The 14,664-nt window shown below is 31.0% G+C and overlaps 1 protein-coding gene and 1 non-coding gene across 4 annotated transcripts; both read right to left on the bottom strand.

The window, feature by feature from the left end:
• Positions 1-819: 819 nt before the first annotated feature.
• On the bottom strand, positions 820-4,373 carry LOC119685060. 3 transcript variants are annotated; one of them, XM_038099249.1, is made up of 3 exons: positions 3,953-4,373; positions 1,772-2,142; positions 820-1,710 (listed from the first exon to the last, which is right to left on the bottom strand). In XM_038099249.1, the coding sequence occupies exons 2-3, from the start codon at positions 1,949-1,951 to the stop codon at positions 904-906; spliced, it is 987 nt and encodes a 328-aa protein (XP_037955177.1). In that variant the 5' UTR covers positions 1,952-2,142; positions 3,953-4,373; the 3' UTR covers positions 820-903. The 3 variants fall into 3 exon arrangements, with proteins under 3 accessions (XP_037955177.1, XP_037955176.1, XP_037955178.1); XM_038099248.1 differs by having other exon boundaries at positions 3,928-4,373; XM_038099250.1 differs by lacking the exon at positions 3,953-4,373 and adding an exon at positions 2,448-2,536.
• A 452-nt stretch (positions 4,374-4,825) lies between these two features.
• Positions 4,826-4,970, bottom strand: LOC119686577. The gene has a single exon (XR_005252983.1). It is a non-coding gene; the product is annotated as a U4 spliceosomal RNA (small nuclear RNA).
• Positions 4,971-14,664: the final 9,694 nt, after the last annotated feature.

A 14,664-nucleotide genomic window follows, 5' to 3' on the forward strand; every position in this document is an offset into this window, starting at 1 on the left:
ACCACAAAATTCCATATTAATCTTTTGTTTTTATGGACAATCAAGTTTATTCAAACACTTATCGTAATGAAATAAGAGATAAATCTTTACATGAATAAAGAACAGATTTGAAATGTAAGGAAAAATAAAGATGTGAAATTGAAGTGTATCTGCTTGAACCTGTTATCCTGTCAAATGCGTTTTCTATCGAAATCGCTCTATCTATTTAGTTACATTCTTATTGTGTCGTTATTATTTGGATCCAACCAGTTAACGCAGCATTTTCGATAAAAATGTGGCAATATTTTCTTTCTTATGTATGTCGTATATTTATTATTTTCGTAATCGGATATCCTTCCTTATGAAGAGCATAAACAAACACTATTTTTCACATAACTTGTTTATAATATAAAAAAGTTATCTACGAAAAACGAATAAAAAATCATATCACAAAAATTTTTAAATGATTTCCAAAAAAAACTTTTTGGGTCTATATTTACTTATTGTGTGAATTTATCTAGTTATTTCAAAATTTAAAAGAATAATTAAAAGTTTTGTTTCTTCTTTTTAAACTTTAGAAATAAATGTATACAAAAATTTTAATTTGAAAAATATGTTTATGTTGTGTTTCTATATTACATATCAAATCTCGTAAGGTGAACGCAGACTTTATTGGCAATGTGTACATCGGTTATTATTGAAAGTATCCCTTCAGAGATGTAGCTTTGATAAGAGACAACTGGTATACTAAATAATTTATTTGTATCATAACCATCTGTTTGAAAGGTATGTATATATTTATTTAATTCTTTCCATCAGTAAAACGATGAAATTGGACTCGAAATAATGATTTGATTTTGATATATGCATTTAATAAATATTAAAACTTAGATTAATTTTGACATTTTATGCGACAGCAAATAATTATTGAAATTTATATATACCTTGTCGTCCAACTATTTCAGCGACATGCTCAGAACTGGGTACTGGAACGCATTCCGTCATATTTTGTGATTTTTTCGATCGATCTTCCAAATTTGGTGCAAAGCAAGAAGTTGAATTGTTGCTATTTACAAAATGATTAAGAGAAACTATATTTGACACACTGTTGTTAAATAAATTATTTGTGTGCGTTCCTGTGACTGATGCAGCAGCGGCAGCAACAGCTGCACTAATAACATTTAACGTATTTATATCAAAATCATTTGACTGCTGATCAGATGGCATTATTTGATTTGAACGTAGTTGTGATAGTTGTTGGTAGTTTTGATTGGAGTGTTGCATTGTCTGAAGCTGTGCAGACGTTGCTGATAGCGATGACAAGGGTTCATTTAATCCAACCATTGATAATTCCAAAGCGAGTTGAAGTGTGCGAGGATCCTCAGCAACTGTTTGATTGGTATTATTTGCGATCATATCATTCAATATTTGAGTCGGGCTATGACATATATTGTCATTCACAAGCGATGATGCCAAACTAGCAATTGAAAGTGGCTCTTGTTGTTGCCTACTATCGATAGAATTAGAAGCTATTTGACCATTTGAATCATTACACAGAAGTAATGGTGTTGAAAGTGATTCAACATGTTGATTATAATCTCTAGATGAATGTGATGACAGAGTAGAACGAGTTATATTTGAATTCTTAACTGCAGTTGAACCCATCAATGTTATATTCGATATAGTGTCTTGTGAATTAGCTGATGATATTATTGATTTTGTTGTATTATTCTAAGGAAAAGAAAAAAAGGGAGTTTGCTTTTAAATTTTTATTTACATTAAAAGAAATTACCAGTGTCGGAACAGACATTCCAGAAGTTAACGAAGCTGATGAGATTACCCTCTTTGATGGCTTAGAGTCTGATGAAACTGGGCTTATAACTACAGGAATAGTAGCTTCTGATAGATTTTCATTAATATTTAATTTAGAAGCAAAAACACTAGTTACAGAGTCAGCACCAATGGACATCATAACTTATACTTTAATATACTTTCTGTTTTTTAATTTTACATTTATCTCGTTAAAATAAATGTAGTTCGAACTGGTATTTAGGTTTCTTATAACATCTCAAATGGTGTATTGTCAATCGTAATGCTTCACATGCTTTAGTTTCTGTTGCTTAAATGTTTATTCTGTATTTATTTAATCCATTTGAAAATTCACTAAAAATTAAATTATTTTTATATTAATATATGTTTGTAGAGGTTTTTAGTCAACACGATATTTATAAAATATATTGATGTATTCTTATTGTTTTCAATTTTATATTAACAGTGTTATTTGATTAAAGGAATAATAACTAACTAAGATATTTTCGAACAGCGAACTAACAAAATTTATTCTTTGCCTTTACAAAATTATATTATCTATAATTCAGAAACAATCAGAAAATTAGTTACAATAAAAACTAATAAATAAAAAAGAAAATATTTTCTGCTCGAAACAAGTATAAGAAATTCATTCATACTATAAGCGCCACCAACAATATCTCTTTAGGTATTTGCCGCTTTACCGAAAGGAATTCAATTAACTTTTCAATTTATTTAAAGATTTTGAAATTTTTGACGTTTTATTTACTATTTTACTATTAAATATTCGAGAATAATTATATTTTACAATTATGAACACAATATTTTATTTAACTAGTATTAAAAGCCGCATCAGTAACTGAGTTGTTTAGTGAAAAGATAATTATATTTCAGAGAGATGGGTGTGTACATTAAACCCCCTAACAAAAAAAATAAGGATCTCTGCAACCCCAAAAAATGTCTGGATATTCTTATAAACATTATAGTTATACAATACGAAAATAAAAATGTGTATTTGTAATACATGAATTCTATATATGCGGCAATGGAAAAATGAATATTATTTCAGAACTCCATTCGAGTTTAAGGGTGATTTAAGATGTCAACTTCGTAAGGCAAGCGTGTGTTAGTGCGCCGAAAAACGAAGACAGGTGTGGACATAAAACAAATGTGAATGTACACTCGCTTATAATAGTATACATTTTTCGTTAGCTTGTTCTGGAATTTTTCGCCTTAGAATCTGCAAACAGAAATGTTAATTAACATTTATGCATTTGAACATTATATATGAAAAATTAATAATTAATATTAAAGTAATGAAATTATTTAATAATAAAAACTTTATACATAAATTTACTCAAATTAGATGATACTTTTAAATAAAATATTTTTAGTTGTTTTGTATTTTTTAGATTATTTGTGCAGGCACACGTACATAAGTTATATATATCTCAAAACAATTTTCATATTTTTCTGTTATTGGTGCGTATGTTATAAAATCGTATGCACAAAATTGTTTATTTCGTTTAATTGTTTATTTCTAACTATTAGTTCTGGCTTTAGTATCGATAATTATCTGTATGGGGAAACACTAAATTTTATTAAAAAACAGATTTAAATGAAATTAAAGTTAATAATCTCACCAAATACAAAACTGAGTTTTATTTATTTGCAGTTTACTTCACTTTAATTTGTTTTAAGTACCGAATGATTTCTTGTTACAATTTACAATTCGTTAAGAAAAATATGTATGTTGTATGCGTGGCCGGTGTTCGTTGCAATATTGCAAATTAGCAAAGATGCTGCGCATTCCAAAATGTTGCGATATTTGAAAATACATCTACTCGGTTTGTATATAATTTTGTTACCATTTACATGGGATTTTATCCAATAGCACTAGCCGTATACATATTTTAGTAGTTAAAGTAAACATAAAAAAGCCGCATGACAGAATCATTGTTTTGTTTTTCTTCTTTCATTTTCAAGATAAAAGACAAGAACGAATTATATATTTACTTCAATAAATCCAAGCCACATAAGTATACACCAATACTAAAATACCATGAAGATATCAATATAATTTGTATTAAGTTTTTATTTTAATATTTAATATTCATCACAGAAATTTGGTTTACATACAAATAGTTAGATTTGCAAAAATAACCTTTTTATTCACATAGTACTCTATTACAGTTGCATACAAAACTTTACTAACGCCTAGCGCGCACTACTTTCATTCAACTCAATCAAACTGGCAAAGTATTACATCCAAGAATCTATGCTCATATTGACTAAGTTGCCATTGTTTTCAATTTCCTTATTCTACTTGTTCTGTTGGGATAAAAATTTGTTTTAAAAGTACTCAAATACTCTCACACAAAATTTCCCCTCAGTGATTGCAACATTTCAGGACGAATGAATCGAGTTTAATGTGCACAATTTGTAACGATTACTACCGAAAAGTAATCGAATATTTTTGAATGCACTAACACATTGGAATGGTATGGTCCACTTTTTTAAGAAAGACAACGAATTACATACTTAAATGTAATTAAATCGTTTTTGCAATATATTTTGTTGTTGTATCATTCTCCTCTATGAAATACACTACATATATATTTTAAAATACAGAAAATATTAATTTTCAAAAATTAAAATCATTTTTTTTCAATTTAGTTCAAATTGATACTACGTTATCCATATATTTAGTACCTAATGTTGTTTGACATTTAAAAGAGAAACAAATAATAATTAAGCGTCCTTCCCCAATTTTCTATTATATATTGTAATTAATATCATAAAAGAGCAAAAAGAGATTGAAGCAACATATAAAAATATAAAAACCAAATGATATAACAAATGAAGATTAAAGTAAAAAAAGTGTAAAATATAGAATATATATAAATATGTTGCAAAATTTTCAAATTCTCGCTTTGGTTTTTACCATACAGCAGGAGAGTTAATGAAGTACGGTTACTTGAGTACATGTGATCTTCATTACGTCGATGGTGTCCTATCATATGACTGCTGTGCTGTAACCGTTTCCGTTGTTTAAAAAATTTCTTATTTTTCAAGTTAATTTAATATAATGCAATTTTTCACTTAATTTAATTTTTTTCAAATAGCAATAATGGCACCTCAGTAGAACTTAATTGGTTACGATATTACCTCTGCGCAAAGCTGATTTCCAGATAAGCGAAAAAAATTTCTGGATGTGTCTTAAGACACATTTCTGTAATTGCAGATTATGTATTAAATCATATTCCTCTAATGGAGGAATAGGTGTAATGCCGGTTTCACATTCTATCCAAACTGAAATACTTTTTATTTCATCAGACCCCTCGTTAATGTAAATGTGTAGGTAAGATGATCAACAAACAGTTTTTATTGATTTTTATCAACGAGAGTTTTGGATTACTCGACCATTGAATGATACTTATGCATTCCGCAAAAAGCAATATGTATTACTAAACGTGTTATTTATGAGCATATTGTTTTTAAAATGCGGTAATTTGAATTAGTTTTAATTTATCCAATAGCAATAGTTCGAGCAAAACAAAATATCCAAATCAACTTCATCCTGTAAATACCTTTTTTAAATTTGCTGCACTTGCGGGAAAAAAACTACCGGTTAGAACTTTTGATGTTTACAGTTGATTGATTCTTTTCTTCTCGTTGCTTGCAGTCACATTTTTTCTCAGTCAGTCAATTCAGTTTCTAATCTCTGTAGATAAATCATTTGGAAGTAGTATTGGATTTTCGAAAAATATTAGAATTACTATACTTATAAGTGATCATAGCTGAAATAAAAACACTTATTGATAATGAAACTACTTTTGGTCCTTTTTCTAAAAACAATGAAATCAATCAACTCTGTGTATTTGTCGGATATGAGAAGTAAATAGGCTTTCCAGATGAAATTTTGCCATATCCTATGGACTTTGGGATATCCAACACTCCTTAACGTTAGAGATCTGTAAACACGAACAGAACAGGGTGCTGATCAAATGAATAAAAAAGAAAGAACAATCTGTGAGAGATCTGCTGTATTTAATGTATAAATGTTTTTAGTGTATATTGTGTTAAAATAAAATACCTAGTATCAAAACTGGGATAAAATACAAGTTTTGTACACTCGGAAGACGTAATCAATTCTAAACAGGTACGTCAATACTATATTTTTGTGGTATAAAAATACTTGAACGTAGCAATGTGTATTACAATGCTTGTCATCATAGCATTAAATTATTGAAATAAAACGATTATAATAATCTAGAGTGCCGAAAGCTAACTACCCCTAGTTATCTTTGTCTTATATTTATTTATTAATGGCTCAGTAAGGAGGAGATATGTCGCAATACGCCGGTAACCGTTTACAAACTTTGGCTGGAGATGTACATGATTCGAATGCTCAAGCACATAATTACATTAAATGCCATACATCAGATTCTGGAATTCATCCAATTGTAAGATCAAAGAGCGCTTGGGTTTCTATTTTAATTAAGATCATTTGCGATTCGATTTCAATAGATGGTGTGAAGATGTTGATATCAAAGACAAATCTTTGAAAGTTTTTAATATCATAGTCCGTGACCAAGTCAGATTTTTTGGCAAAGCAAATCAGTGGGATGAAAAATACAACTATCAATGTTATGGTTAGCTTATTTTAAAGACATCCATTCTAAACTCTTTATCGAACGGGCACTGACATTGTTGTTTAGTTGCGTAAGACCATGAATTATAACCTGTTTTTGCAGCAAAGAAAAATAAAAGTACAACAATTTAAATTGAAAAGAGTGCTTTTAATATTCTGACTGAAGATAATAACATATAAATTCTGCTTTCTTCCGAAGAAATTCTATTGTTTGGAGCATTTCCGCTCCGTCTACTTCTTATGCGGCTGCAACCTTTTCTTTTTAGTTGCTGGTGTTCCGTTTTTCATTTTTTTCTGAAAGTAATTAGAAAATTTTAAATAACCAAAATATGTATAATATTTTAACAAACTTACCTTTCGCTACCAAACTCAAATTTAAAAACGAGAATCAACAAATGTCAAAACAGTTTTTTTCAGAATTGTCGCCGTGTGAGTATTTGGTCAATGGTGAAGCGATCAGACCCTTCATACAGTTAAGTTGAATGGACCTTGTACGCGACAGATATTAGACTGATTTCGCGATAGTTGGCGCAAATCGTCGCATCTGAGCTTGCTGCTTTGTTGTTCCTTAGATGTTGTATAGCAAGACGCACTGTGTTATGGCAATGGAATTTTAACACCATCATTTTCGATTGGCGACTCCAACTGCTTTTCTAGAAAGGTAGAATTGCTGTTATTAACACCAATGAAATATTCCTTTTATACTTTCAGTTCAATCTTTGTATCCAGATGTAAAATAGAATAGAATAAAATAGAATAGAAATAAACAGAGTACCATAGTTAATTTTTTATGCTGTTACAGACCCTAACCGAACAGAAGACATTCCGTCTTTCGAATGAAAGCCACAATGTCAGCCGTTGAGGACCTTTTAATGTCAGAAGGGGAAAGCAATTCTCGGTTCAGTGACCTGCTTCTGAGCAGAGTCGACAATTTGTCTCTTCTGACAGACCCATTTTTTTTAAAGTTATCACGCAATAGGTGACCTGTAAAATATCCTACCAGCAGCCTCAACTCTGTTCTGCTGAGAAAGGATGCCTTACCGTATCTATAGAAATGAATCATAATGCTTTGATTGCTGCTGGACTACCTGAATAAATACAGATATGGGCGCCTTTCAACCCATTGCTAATGTTGATTTGAGTGCAGGAACTTTCGCTTGGAAGACAGTGGGCAATATACCTAGTGCGAGCGAGATGCCTGTATAGGACGTAAGATCCGTGCACTAACTTCTTCTTTAGTCTTTGAACCGTCGATGTAACACGTAAGAGGTGTAACTAAATCTCAATTTTCGCTCTTACAGATTGGTGCTTCGGACTTAAAATGTAAGATCAGATTTTTGACTTTTTGGTAAAACTTGCGGATATCATTCTCATTTATTCATACCTTGGTTTCGTCTCCGACGCATCTGTCTTTATCTCTTTTTACAGCGATAAAAAGAGATAAAGAGCAGATGTGCATGACTTGCACAGCTGCTGACTGCAGGATCCTGGTAACACTCCTTATCGTATCATAGGTTTCGTCATGGAGATATTAGAAATCGAAATCGATTACAGCTTACTTACATCAACTTTTTCTATGCACGAGAACGTGTGTTATTGGCGGTGTTGATCCGCATTCTTAATTTAGATGCCTAAGGTGATGGTTCAAGTCGATATTTGGATCATGTAACAACCGTTCGTCCAGTATAAATGAACCGTGTCATGCATCAAACACAAAGTGATCAATCTGATTTCGTGTTAATTGATATAGAGAAAGCCACGTTGACTTGACTTATGATTTTTTCGACCGTTAGATAAAAAATTAAATCGTTTCCAGCCATTGTTTGAAAACTTCCAAGCACTATTTTAACATCGCAGGGGGGACTGTGGTCATAAATTTCTTCGAGTCAGACGTAGAAGGTATCTTTTCTGTTATCGACAAATTAGGGTGATGTTAAAGAATTTTTCCTTGATATGGAAAGAATTCGTATCAAGTTTTTCGTTCACTGATATGAACCACTGAACTTAGTTTCAAAATTTCGTGTTAACAACTAAACCGCATCCAAATTGTTATAACAAAAAACTAGAAAGGATTTTTTTTTCCGCTAACCGCATGACGTGATACATTACCAGTAGATTCTATTAGTATGATGTTTTCTCACCTTCTTTTGTACACATGATGTCAGGCATATCTTTTTCATGTGTTTACGGTAGGGACTACCAAAATTTTTACGAAAGCCAAAACTAATTATTCATTCGTGATTCATTGATTCATTCATTTTTGATGAGTGCACTGATTGATTCATACCTCTCGAGTATATGCTATGACTTATGAGTTGTCTGCTATGTGCACTACTCTATCTAGAAAATTGTACGCAGTAACGCTGAACCATTAGCACCGGTACTCGTTAACGAAAACACTTATGAATCAATTTTGTGGCGAAGGAAAATGCGCTTAATTGGCGTACGAGAAAAACATTACACACATTTACAATTGGATTATTATGAGTGTGCACTGAGTATTAAAATTATAACTCTTTGCAGTTAATAACAAAAAATATATTCTTTCTTAGATATTAATAACTAAAATTTGATATCCACATATAAAGAAAAAAATCAATGTAAGCGCTCAAAATACACATATGTAGGTGACCGGTGAAATTAAAAATGGGACAATGATGAGGCAAATGAGCACCAAGTTCATGTAAATAAATAAGTGTTTAATTATTTTTACCGTTACATTTAATTAATTTCTATTTAATTTAATATCAGAATTCCCAATTATTTCTTAATGGGGAACTGAATTATGCTCTTTATCCTTTTTCACTCTGGATTGTTGAATCGATTTTTTGCTCGTTTTTCCGATTTTTTAAGTGAAAAATGACCCTTTCTTGCCAAAGAAATAAAAAACCCGAAAATATGTTTAGATATTAAAATTTCGAGATTTTTAAATTGAGTCAAGCTCTCTGCAGTTCAAGTCATCTGCAGCGATAATTTTCAACAATTCATTAGCGCGCAACTGTAACATCAAAATGTGTTGCATTCGACAGAAGCTTATTTTATTTTATTTTAGCTTGCTTTTAAAAAATTTTTTGGTAAATTCAATTTCTTTTGAACTCCAACACAGTTCATTGAGTTGTTGCAATATAGCTATTATGAAATATATTCCCTAAAATAAATCTTTTAAGACAAAATTAAATGGCTTTCATCGACAACTTAGTTACTAATTCAAAACATAATGCCTTAGACGTAAAACGGATAAAGATTGCTCAAAAAGTTGTTTAAGGAAGTTTACTCCACATTCGTTACGATGTAGATAATAGTTCCCTGATGGCTCAACGCTTAGGTTTATAGAGAAAACAGGGAACGCATGTTCAAAGAACCTTTTCCACTGCTTCTCTGGTATTTTTGATCTTCGGCAGGGCTGTCCAGACCAGATGCGATCGCGGGCCAACACAAATAATTGTACAGATTGGAGAGTCGCAGAAACAAATACATACGTCCATAGTTGTTTTGAAGAAAAATAAAAATGCGGTTATAATGTTAAATTTAGTTTTATTAATTTAATAATTTAAAATCATTTATTTGGTATACCATAAATATAAAATAATGTAGTATTACCAGTACACCAAAAGGTAATTTGCGTAATTGTGGTATGTTAAAAAACATGTCGATAGCCGCGTATGGCTCGTTGGCCTTGTTTCGGACTGCCCTGATCTATAAGATTGCCTTAGCTTGAAAGTGCAAGTTTTCTTTACGCAAAGATTCATTGTATAATTTAAAAGAAAGTAATTTTTGGGAATCAAAACAAGAAACTTCGCATCAAATAGAATTTGTACATTATGTAGTGTACCATCGACTTGAAAAATTGTAAAATTGTTTGCATACTGTCGGGTACAGTTTTGTTTCGCTCTAAACAATTCATATTTTGAGAGTATTTAATACATTGTATTTCAGCAATAATTCTCCAAAATGTAATACCAAACTATTTTGATGTTATATGAATCGCATCCACTAGCCTTAATTGTTTATTAGAACGTATTTTATTTACAGACAGCTTTCATGGATGGGTGGGTGGCAAGTTTTGGTTCGCCGCAGGCTGTTACCACTGATTTGGGTTGGCAGTTTGAGTCTGCTGTGTTTCGGGAACTGATGAAATTACTTGGAGTGAAACATTTCTGTACCACGGAATATTATCCTCAAGCCAATGGCTGGTGGAGGGTTTCAATAAAGCATTGAAATCGGCCATCCGGTGTCATTCCTCAAGCAGTTGGACGCAGTCCCTTCTACTTGTGTTGTTAAGATTGCGGACGACACCGAAGGTAGACCTCAGTGCTAGTCCGTCTGAGATGTTATTTGGTAATCCACTTTGTATTCCCGGGCAGTTCCTTTCGGGCTTTAAACAGAAACCATCGGAGACTGATTTTGTTTCGTCGCTGCGAAGGTAAAATCTGTTGGGACTAGTAGACACTCTCAGCTATCTGTTTCTGTTCCGCGTGATGTTTTGAGTTGTTTTTTTTTTTGAGTAGATCTGACGCGGGCTCTACTTGAGCATCCATTTCAGGTGATTTTCTGCCGAATAGCAGAAAATAATGGAAATTTTCGATAATGCATTACGCACATGATCAATGTTTTCACTCTTTCCCAAAGGTGAAAAAATGGGTGGGTTGTTTCGAACCAGTTAGTTGTATCTGAGTAGTTGTATTGGTATAGTTGTGAAGGGAGTGACTTCGGGTTTCTCGGGCGGAAACACCGAGCAGTTGTTTTGGAGCAGTTGCGTTGGAGTGTTGAATGAGTCTCGTTCAGTTAATTCCGAGAGATAAGAGCGACCGTACGGTTTTAGAAGTAGCAGTTGTGGTGCGAACTGTAACGGCAGCTCAAGATATAAAACTAGTTAATTTTTTATATATATAAAAAATGTAATAGGTAGCGTTAAGTTTACAATGTGCAAACCTCAATTTGAATCTTGAAAAGTATTTTGCAATTAATCAAAATCTTATAACTGTTGATAAAAGTACATAAAAAGACATACTGTTATATACTGTTATACTGTGTTAAGATATACTGTTAAAAAATATATTGTTAAATACTTACTTAATATGAAGAAGTTATTATTATTATAAAATATTAACTTTAATAACTGTGAAGATATTAACGATTATGAAGAATCGACAGTAACAACAGTGTTGATAAGAGATAATGTTAACCACAACAACCTGAACCAATAGCAGCAACAGCAACAGTAACAGCGGCAGCAACACCAGCCATAGTAACATCTGCACAGCAACAACCACAGCAGCAACAGTAGCGGCGGCGGTAGCAGCAATACAAACAGTTCAGTTTTTCTTTTAAATAAATAAAAAGTCAATGTGTAAAAACTAAAAAGTGCGTATTTATTTGTTGGGTGGACTGTAGTGGAAACTTAACATAATTCAGAGAAAATCAACAACATAATTTAGCTAAACTGGAAGGATCGTTCTTAAAAATACATGACATAATTTAATTTAAATACATAACATATTAGGTATTTAATTCTACCTAATATTGAATGAGGAAGGAATATAAAAATTTAAACTAAAGAAATTGATTATTCTGAACAATAACAGCGTCAACCTGCAAAGGATAAATTGATTTTTTTAATAACGACTTTGGACTGTGAGGTACCTAAGCGGAAACACACATTTCTCTGTAGATATATTAGCATGTGATCCAACTATATGTTATCATAAAGTTTAAGATCAATTACAATTTCGAGCAGACTGTATGACTTGGCTGGTACCTTATTTGTCGAACTTCTCTTTCTTCTAATGAAACCTATTCCTAGTTTGTTCGTCTATTATTAACACTTTTTATAATAGCTTTTTGGTGTGCCAACTTTCTCCAACAATGAGTATATTGATTACTCTTCTAAACGGAAAATATTCTTTTCAATACTGTTAATCTCCATTGGTACTTGACTTTTTAAATCGTTTTCTGCAAAAAAAAACAACTATAGTCTTATTCTAATGTATACCAGTAAGTTGCTATGATGAATTGACGTCCAATATTATTATATAAGTATCCACCACTTACCATGTTCTCGTATAAAATCCCTGTTAAAGTGGCATTGTCCACTAGCTTTTTTTAGTTTAAATCTATTGAAACTAGTCTTACGACAACGCCCATTATATTATTTCTTTGAAAGAGTAAATCCTTTGCCGTTCCAATAAATTTATATTTTCAGGGACATAAATATCCCCCAAATCCTCAAAATAAAAACAAATTAGTTTCAGTAAAATATTTATTTAGTACTGTTATGTAAAAAATTTATACAATGTAAAATATAATTAACACATTTAATGATTTATAATAAATAAACTTTATAAAACAAAAATTACTTGTGTCGACTCAATCATTAGATTAAGGGCTCCCTTGAGTAATCTGGTTCATTGTTGTCGTTCTTGTGCGTATTATCCTTGGTTCTCCATGTATGTTATTATTTTATCAGAAGGAAAGAATCTTGTATTAGATGAAACATGTTTCAAGTACTTTGACTTAAGACTGCCATTGTACTTAGAAATGTTTTTATTTATTATTTTTTTAATACTATATTGGCGCAATGTAACTTAACACCGCCGTTGTGGTAGATAATATTTTATATGCCTTACTTGAACGTAACACCATCGTGTCCAGTGGTGAACTCAATACTCAGTTCTAACAATGCACCGTCTTTAATACTTATCAGCCAATCTTTTCGTATCGCAAAACCAAAGTTTTTAGTTTTGTTTTTGTCGGTGTTGCTTTTTTTACCTTTATTGTTTTACCTGGCGTTTGGTACTTAAGTTGCGCTGCCTTGGTATTTTGCGTGGTGTTTCGGTTTTATTTTAAAATTAAATTAATAAACTCCAAATATAAAATAAAATAAAAAAAAAATGAATATGATGTAAAGAACCAAAGTGCGTGCGTATTTCATTTAATTTAATTTATTAAATGATAGTTTCATTAAATAAAATTATTTGAAAATATTTTTTAGAGATATCGTCAAAGTTCACAGGACAGACTTGCTGTGAACAAATGTGGTAGATCACAAAAAAGGTTTCAGGACTACTCTAATGTATATATTATGCACAAGTCTTATATTTATTAACAGTTTCAGAATATTTAGGAACCTAATTTCAATTTTAGAATTTTTTCCCAAGATACAATTTTCATTTAAAATAAAACTCGTTAAAAAAATTTCAGCCAAATCGGAGATGATGATGAATTTTTACAAAAACCGTCCCGCTTGTAGAAATTGTACTATACAAAAATCCTATATTAAAGGCAAAAATAGAATCAAATGTGATAAAATTGTTCGTATTACAAAATAAAAAGGACACACGAAAATAACATATGGGAATAAAATCAACAATATATTTATTTGCAATGTAGAAATTGCACTGCAGACTGTATATGGACATCCAGTTACACGATACTTAGATTATTGAGTGATTGGATTATCGAGATTTTATATTATATAAACTTATATTTTCTAAATATAATTTGATAAGCAAATAACGAAAAATTCGAAGGTACCCGAACTTATCGACTACATAAACTTAACTACACTGTTTACTCTAGTTATTTCTTTTTTTTTCAATATATTTATTCTAACGAGGATTCAGAATAATCCATGTCATTAGTGATATGTTAAATACACTAATCGTGCAGAATGTTTATAATCCAAATTAACGGTCTATTCACCAATAAAAGTGAAGTTGACTTAGTATACAATTACTATACACATATAGAATTTACAAGGTGTACAACAACAATAAATTATTTAAGTGACTGAGATTTTTAAGGTTGTCGTTTATGCAACTGACCTCTAATTTTTGGTTAAATATTTTTTTTTTAAATATTCTAATAAAAATTCTTATAAATTTTGACAAGGTGTAAAATTAATTTAAAAAAAATTTGTTGACAACTTTCAGTCTCATTGTTGACTTCATCAGGGGTGCGGCAATCGACTCTTATTTTTAAATCCTGAAAATAATATTTATTCGGTATTAAAACCCTATGGAAAACATGTTTGCGTCCTACTGTTACGAGCACAACAACAAAATCAACAGTTATTAAACAAAATTAAGATGAGATTACGATTGGATTAGCAAAATTACTATCAAGGTTTTTTTCCACCGTGTGAAAAGGCTTAAAATCAATTGTAAGATTAAGAAGGTTGTAAAAAAAAACCAAATGACAAACAAAATTGTACAAACATTTTT

This window comes from Teleopsis dalmanni, chromosome 2 (assembly GCF_002237135.1).
Source record: "Teleopsis dalmanni isolate 2A chromosome 2, ASM223713v2, whole genome shotgun sequence".
Taxonomy (NCBI): domain Eukaryota; kingdom Metazoa; phylum Arthropoda; class Insecta; order Diptera; family Diopsidae; genus Teleopsis; species Teleopsis dalmanni.

Coding starts and splice junctions, on each gene's coding strand:
- LOC119685060 (XM_038099249.1), bottom strand. CDS start 1,951: ATGATGTCCATTGGTGCTGACTCTGTAACTAGTGTTTTTGCTTCTAAA. Junction 1,711..1,771: donor GAATGTCTGTTCCGACACTG/GTAATTTCTTTT, acceptor TCTTTTCCTTAG/AATAATACAACAAAATCAAT.